Source organism: Myotis davidii, unplaced genomic scaffold (genome assembly GCF_000327345.1).
Source record: "Myotis davidii unplaced genomic scaffold, ASM32734v1 scaffold1534, whole genome shotgun sequence".
NCBI classification, from domain to species: domain Eukaryota; kingdom Metazoa; phylum Chordata; class Mammalia; order Chiroptera; family Vespertilionidae; genus Myotis; species Myotis davidii.
In genome coordinates this window covers 269,419-277,567 of record NW_006285799.1, presented here as the reverse complement: position 1 = coordinate 277,567, position 8,149 = coordinate 269,419, and the positions used below count along the sequence as shown (strand labels likewise).

The following is an 8,149-nucleotide window of genomic DNA, read 5'->3' as shown; positions in this document are numbered from 1 at the left end:
AAGGAGCTGGCTGGGCCCCCGCACTCCTCCTCCGGATCGGCCCCCAGCCCGCGCCGGATGGAGTCCGGGGTCCCACAGGAGCCCCTGGGGACCAGCAGGGGTGCAGCACTGCTCAGGTGGGCCCCGGGGCGGCTGCCGGTCTGGATCAGCTCCTGCAGCACGTCGTTGACCAGGGCGTCCTGGCCCAGCTTGGCGAGTACCCGGACCACATCCTCCCGGTCGTAGCCTAGCTTCTGGAAAAACTCCATCTTGCTGGAGTGCTCCATGCTGTGCCAGCCAGGCCCCTGGCAAGGGTCTTGCCCCTGGCTTTCTCCTGGCAGAGCCCCACCGGCATGAGCTAAAGAGAAAAAGCATCCATCAGGCGTTTTCTGGGCAGCCTGGCTGGCTGTGAGGTTACTGAGGGCAAATGAACTACGTTCCCTCTGCGCCTTATCTGTCAGGAAATCGTGTTGAGGACGCCTGGCCCCCTGGGGGATTTTCAGTTGCTCGGTGTGGTTGGGGAGCCACAGATGCAATCACGCTGCTCGCACAGCGCCCTGGCAAGGATCCCTAGCCAGAGGCACCCAGGGCCGCCGAGAAGGCCCTCAGGACTGGGGACATTGGCACAGGGGCCAGAGAAACGCTTCTGAGGCTTGGTCATGGGTGAACTGGGTCCATGCCAATTCATATTTTGAAGCCCTAGCCCCAATACCTGAAAATGTGACAAAATTTGGAGATGGGCCCTAGCTGGTTTGGCTCAGTGGATAGAGCATTGGCCTGCGGACTGAAGGGTGCTGGGTTCGATTCCAGTCAAGGGCACGTACCTGGGTTGCAGGCTCCCAGCCCTGATCAGGGACATGTGGGAGGCAACCAATCAATGTGTCTCTCACATCAGTGTTTCTCTCCGTCTCTCCCTCTCCCTTTCATTCTCTCTAAAAGTCAATGGAAAAAATATCCTTGGGTGAAGATTAAAAAAAATAATTGGAGATGGGGGTCTTTAAAGAGGTAATTAAGTTAAAAAGAGGTCCTTGAACCAATATGCCTGGTGTCCTTGTAAGAAGAGGAGATTTGGACACAGATGGCTACAGAAGGAAGACCATGGGAAGACACAAAGAGAACGCAGCCATCTACAAGCTATGGAGGGAGGTCTCAGGAGACCCAACCCTGCCTGCACCTTGATCTCAGACTTCCAGCTCCCAGCATTGACACAATCATAATAATAAATAAAATATTACATAATAGCATATATTATTACATAAAATATTATTATAACATATAACACATAACAAATTATATATATGATCAAGAGCACCCGATCTGTGGTATTTTGTTATGGCCATCCTGGTAAAGTAATACAGCTCCTCGGCTTACGGAAAAATGCCCCTGGCAAATTCTATGCCCAGCAAGTGCACCCAAATTCAACTCTATGCACTGGCTCAGCTTTCCCGAGCAATTAATTGAGACCATACCGAACCTCTAAAAGGTCCTAATCCAAATGCCATCCTTTCCCCTCAAGCGTGGCCCACACCTCTGTGGGGAGGGGTGTGCTGATGGGGGCCTGCAGCCAGATGTTTACATAAAGAAGATGATCAAACCAATGGGACACTCTGGACCGACTGGGCCCCTCTCTCATCTGCTCACAAAGACCGGCATCTTTCAAAAAACATCTTAGAATACAGACATAATCATGAAAATAAATTAACTGTGAAAATGCGAAACAATGCAGAAGGATAAGAATAAAAAGATATACTGTCTCTTCGGACACACCCCAAATCCCACTTGCCTCTCCGGCTGAGTATTTGTTTGCACTCTCCCAGAATTTTTTCTATGCATTTATTTGCATATCTAATAGACACACAGATGTATTGTCCTAGGAGGATGTTTTTTAACATAAATAGTGCCGTCCTGTATGTAACGTTCAACAACTTGCTTTTCTTATTAAAAAATTAGTTATGGAAATCTTTCCATGCCTGTTTATCTGTTTTGCTTCCCACTGCATCTCCAGCATTTTGGTTTTTTAAAATATATTTTATTGATTTTTTACAGAGAGGAAGGGAGAGGAATAGAGAGTTAGAAACATCGATGAGAGAGAAACACCGATCAGCTGCTTCCTGCACACCCCCTACTGGGGATGTGCCCGCAACCAAGGTACATGCCCTTGACTGGAATCGAACCCGGGACCCTTCAGTCCGTAAGCCGACACTCTATCCACTGAGCCAAACAACTCAAGGCTAGCATTTTGAACGGGGGCCTGGCAAAGCTGAACCTCGATGCGTCTTTATTGGATGGATGCATAGATGGATGGATGAAGGAAGGAAGGAAGGAAGGAATGGTGTTTAACCATATGCCAAATGATGACATTTACATTGCCTTCCGTTTCTCCCTGTTACAAATCACGCTCAACGGAACCTTCGTGCCATTGATTTTGGTCTTGACCTTCAGTTTAGTCTCCCACAGGAGTCCCCTGGAGGATCCGCATCTCTTTTCTAGCTTCCCAGCTCGGCTCCTCATCCTCGTGCTGGGCCTCTCCCTGTAGTGCTGGAACCCGAACAGAGCCAGCAGTGACAGGGTCTGGCAGGTGAGGGGCACTTTTCAGCCAGACTCCTGGACAGAGAGGCCTCTGCTGTGCCCATTTGTCACCGTCACCCCCCTGCCTGTGCCCATATCACCCCCTGATTATAATTACCCTCTGTCCTCGTGCTGACTACAAGAAAGGCACTGGATTCTTGAGCAGGCTGCTGGGCTGTCTGTCACCTGTCGACCTCACCACCCACCCCTGGCCCACCAGCTCTTTCTCTGGAGCCATGCTGAATCCCTTCCGGCTCCCCAAGTTTTCCAGAACATTCACATCACTGTGCATGCTTTCCTCTCCACCTGGAGTGCTCTTTAGTTTGGCAAACTTCAAGATGCAGCTCAAATGCACTCCAAGCAGTCACCCTTAACTCCACAGACAGAATGAGAGGCTGATCATCTCACCCACCAGGCACTTTGCTCACACCTGTCATGACACACTGAATTCTTACCTATTTCCCAGGAATCTGCGAACTGCACTCTGATCTATTTGTCTCAGAATTACCAATACTTGGCATAGGGCCTACTCTACCTGAGTTTACTAGATTTTCCTTTAGTAAACGTCCAAAGCTGAAATTACCTTCTCTCCTCATATGTATTTTTTCTTGGTTCTGAATCTCACTGAATGGCTTCTCCCAGAGGCCCAAATAAGAATCTCAGTCACTTTTGACTCTTCCCTTTCTCTCACATCTACATTCAAATGTCATTACTTCTACATCCTGGACATTTTCCGTGACCATCCTCTCTTTTACACTCACAGCACCACCACTCCAGTGCGTTCATTCACTCATTCATTCATCTATTCATTCATTTGTATAACATACACTGATCACCTACTGTTCTGCAACCCAGTTCTATGAAAACAAAATAAAACAGTCTAATTTCCATTCATTCAGAACCTATTCGGGGAAACAGACAACAAATGTAAATAATAAGCCATCAATCATGATGATAAACACAATAGTTTTGATTAAAAAATGTGTTTTCAAAACACAGGTGAGGTGCCATAACCGGTTTGGCTCAGTAGATAGAGCATTGGCCTGTGGACTGAAGGGTCCCAGGTTCAATTCTGGTAAAGGGCACAAAAAAAACAAAACACAAAAAAACAAATAAACAAACAAAAAAACACAGGTGAGGAATGACTCGTCTTCCTTTGAGGAAAAGGAGAGACTAGAAGGGCCCTCATAGATCCAGAGAACCAAGGAAGGAAGAACGGGCCTTTCTCAGAGCCGGCCATGTCACCTCTCCCAGGGGCTCCTCTCCAACCTGTCATCCACAGCTCCAATCAAGTGAGTGCACTGACTAAAGACTTCGTATATCTTCTCCAACACGTCCTTGTGCCTCCGTCCTGTACAGAGCAAACGTCAAAACTCTACAGCATGAGCCTAAAGGCCCTCCCCCACTGGGCCAGGCCCACCTTCAATATCCTTCGTCACATACCTGTAGTCCAGCCTCTCCTTCTACTCTTAACTAGTGACCAGTCCCCTCTCAGGACAGCTGTTTCCTTGGGCTGGGGTCCAGTCTCCATGGAGGAGGAGGGCACTCACCCAGTCTGACAGCCCAGCCTCACACCAGGAGTCGCTCACTGTCTCCCAGGCCAGCAGGCCTTCTTCTCTGGCTCTTCCCTCTGCTGGGAGCACCCACCCTTCCACCAGGCCCAGCCCCACTGTCACATCCTCCAAGGAGCCTTACCAGTCCCAATAGCTCCAGCTCCAGTCCCACTCCAGCCCTTCCTGCTAACGCGTGCACTGTAGCACTTACTTTGGTTTGGAAGAAAGAGAGAAATGGAAGAGGAGGAGGAGAGAGAGATTAGCAGGACGGGACTAAAGTCAGAGAGAAGAGAAGAAAGACAGAAACAAGCAACCCGAACAGAAAAGTCCTTTTCACATAGTTCCTCATTGTTTCCACATCGCTTTCATGTAGAGACGCTTGCTTGAACTTTCCATGATCTCTGGTGGGTAGGCGGGTAGATGAAAGTACTCTCTTTGCATAGGTGAAGAAACAGGCTCAGAGGGGCACTGAGTAAGGGGCACAAAGCTCGTAAATGGCAGAGACTGACCACAGGTAGATGCCAAAAGAAACGCACTGCTTTGAGCTGTGTTCAGGATGGAGGCAACACCTAGTTATTGCAAAGGGACAACCCAACGGTGACAGGTCAGGTGACCTCCCTGGCCACAGAGTAATAGCTACTGGGAGAGTCCGCGTGAGTTTTGTAACCTTGCATTCTGCAATGACAGGAACATGAACACTTTCAAGATAAAACACCTCGGGCTCTCACCCAGGGTGGGAGTGAGTGGCCACGCGAGGCCCTGCCCCCAGCAGCTCCCTGCAGAGCGCTCAGGTCCCCACACAGCCGCTCTCTGAAGAGGCTTAACAGAAACATCTGCCCACTTCAGAGGCTTTGCCCCCCTTGAGGCTTTAAAATCAATTTCATTTCCTTTGAAAATTTCCAAATAAGGGAGAAACCTGGGCTGGGGGCTGTTCTCGGGCCCTCGGGTCACATCTCTCCCTTCAGAGGGGATGGTCTTTGAGCTGTAACAGGGCCGGCTTCTTTTCCTTCCTATTTTTAAGACCTGAAACTGAACGAGTTCACTTGAGCTTTCTTCCTCAATCTTGACTGGAAGTCAACAACAGCACCACTGATTAGTAACACTGCAAGCCTTCCATGTCTCCTCAGGGCTCCTACGAGGGTCAGCACGGTGACACTCTCCTGTGGCGAGCAGTGCGGGTGACTGCTGCTCAGGTAGAAGCCCAGGTCAGAGGTGACCTAACTAAACAGCGTGGAAGGAAGCGGGGGAGTGACCTCACAGGTGGGCCATGGGAGTCAGATCAGACCTGGCCCTTCTAGAATCAACCAATCCATCCCAGTGGTCTGGAAGGGCCCCTGAGGACAGGAATAAAGGGGAAAGAGGAGGAGGAAATGAGAGGGGAGACCTGTAGTGAGCCGGTAGCTCACCTGTGCAGCGTTTTATAGTTAGAAGGCACTTCCTTGTGTACTATCTTTGGAAAAGCTAACATCCTGGTAGGTAGAAAGGGCTGCTCATGTTGCAGGTGAGGAAACCGAGGAGGAGAGAGGTTTTGCTGACTTACCCAGGATCCCACAGCTAATAAGTGGGAGAGAGAGACCAGACTCCCAAGAGCAGTGATTCCCACCATCTCCCAGGTCAGAGGGTGCTCCCCAGGGCTGCTCAGGGCTTCAGAGCAGAGTGCACCCACACATGGGCCCCAGAGTGAGCACATCCAACACACTGCCTCAGACCCCCAAGTCCATCCCAGTCACCTCTGCCAGCTCCACTGTGATGGGGAGAAAGTTTTTCTAAATGGAGTCCAGGCGGAAGTTGCCCCGTTCAGCTCAGCTCTAGAGCTCTCACTGGAGTCAGTTAGATTTTGGGGAAGTTACGGAAAGGCAAGGACTTCAGCCCAGGCCTTTTTTTTTTTTTTAAAAGGGAGTTACAATTTTTTCAGTTGTGGTAAAATATACATAAAATTTATCATCTTAACTATTTTTAAGAGTGCAGTTCAGTAGCATTAAGCAAGCATCACTACCATCATCCATCTCCAGAACTTTTTCGCTTTCCCCAGTGGAAACTATACCAATTAAACACTAACTCCCTCTCCCTTTTCCCTCATCCCTGGCAACCACACTTCTACTTTCAGTCTCTCATGGAATCACAGCATTTGTCCTTCTGTGATGGCTTATTTCACTTAGCACAATGTCCTCAAGGTTCACCTTTGTTGTAACATGTGTCAGAATGTCCTTCCATTTTAAGGTTGAATCGTGTTTTATTGTGTGTATGTGCTGCATTCTGTTTAGCCTTTCATTGGATAGGGGACACTAGGGTTGCTGCCACCTTTCGGCTGCTGTGAATTGCTGCTATGAGTGTGGGTAGACTGGCCTGGCCCTTGGTTATCTCCTTGAACTTGTCGCTTGCTACAGGCTACTTTGGGTGTACATGTGAGTATGTACACCCTGATCCGTAGCCCACGGCAACTCTGAAGCAACGTTCCAAAAAAACAAAACCCTCTACTATCCTCCACTCCCAGCCTCTTCACAGGTCAGGTGTTGGCACTCCTGAGCTGGCCTCCCTGGGCCTTGGGGAAGAGTTTATAGTCTTGGGGGCATGGCTGAGGCTTCTAATGGGAGCAGAGAATTGGCCAAAATTGTCTGCACTGCCGTCAGATTAAACTGCATTTCAGCATCCTCATGGGCCTCTGGAAGCCCACAGAGCCACCCTCTAGAGGAGACGGTGTTTGAGCTGCTCTGCTGCCTCTGTCCCTGATTGGCCAGGAAACTGACACCCACACATCAATCTCTAATCTAGAAGATGCCTCCAAGAGCTAGGCACAGGTTTAAAATGTTCTAGATCACTCCTTCTGATTTCATAAAATTAAAATCCTTCCAGAGACTACAGCAGAAGTTTTTACTGAAACCAGGCAGCTTCCTCTGATTAATCTTTCTCCCACAAAAACCATCCTGAAATAAAAGACAACTTTGCTGAAATAAATAAGGATTTCACCTCAAGGAAATTTAAAATGCTTACCATTCTTTCCCCCCATCTGAGCACTTACAAGGATTTAAGGTGTGAGAAAATAGATTCCTCCTCCAAGAACTGCTCTCCAACCTGCACCCCTCCGGCCCCTTATGCTCGGTCTCTCCGCACACAAGGCTGCGCGGTGTCTGACCGCCTGACAGCCAGGGACGTGCACTCACCAGCAGAGCCTGTCGCTGCGGCCTTCGCAGGGGACTCCAGGGGCCTCCGTTCCTCCGGGCTGCCCAGCTGCCGCGCTGCCCTCTCTTCCCCGTGACCCAGGTGTCACTGACGCCACGTGGCTGTGGGGAGACTTCTTATGCCCGAGCACCACTTCCTGGATGTCACGGTCCCGCTCAGCTGCAAAGGTACTTTTGCTTTGGGTTAAAAAAAAAAAACAAGGAAAGGAAGAAAGCAATCAAATGAGGGAGGCATTCAAGCCTGAGCCTCAGCATGAGTCACGAATCAAAGTTTAACAACCACATGCAAAACGAGCTCTGGGTGAGGGCCCTGGCTGGCCACACAGGAAAGCCAGGAGGGACTGGGGAGGCAGAGGTGCTAATGGGTTGAGGGGGAACTTCCGCTTCGAGTTCCCACCCAGGCTGCAGCTGAGCCCACAGGCTCCTGTGGCCGGCCAGGGCTCACAGCTTCATGCAGAAAGCTACACACACAGGGCGAGGGGAGACCAGAAATGGCTGTGCAGACAGGGTGCACGGGGGTCATGGGCCTGGGGAAGGACCCTGTCCCTTCCGTCACAGAGTCCCAAAGAAGTCCCCACGTCCTGTGGGCTAGGGGACCAGGCTACTTGCCTCTGTCGGGGATATGACCCTGGGTGCAGGTCCCTGCAGCCCTGCAAGGGGTGGGAGGCTGCTTCTCTGTCACTGAGGCTCTGGAGCCTGACTCCAGACCCACCTGATCCCAGACCAACCTGACCCCAGACCCACCTGATCCCAGACCCACCTGACCCCAGACCCACCTGATCCCAGACCAACCTGACCCCAGACCCACCTGACCCCAGACCCACATGAGCCCAGACCCACCTGACCCCGACCCACCTGACCCCAGACCCA

General features: G+C 50.5%; 1 protein-coding gene across 1 annotated transcript in view; it reads right to left on the bottom strand.

Annotated features, from left to right (window-relative positions):
* Nucleotides 1–7,454, bottom strand: part of ZC3H12D (zinc finger CCCH-type containing 12D) — a gene marked incomplete at its 3' end in the record, with an annotated part of 24,679 nt that extends 17,225 nt beyond the window's left edge. The window contains 2 exon segments of the mRNA XM_015559518.1: nucleotides 25–337; nucleotides 7,262–7,454. Coding sequence (XP_015415004.1) covers nucleotides 25–266 — 242 coding nt within the window.
* Between the last annotated feature and the right edge of the window lie 695 nt (nucleotides 7,455–8,149).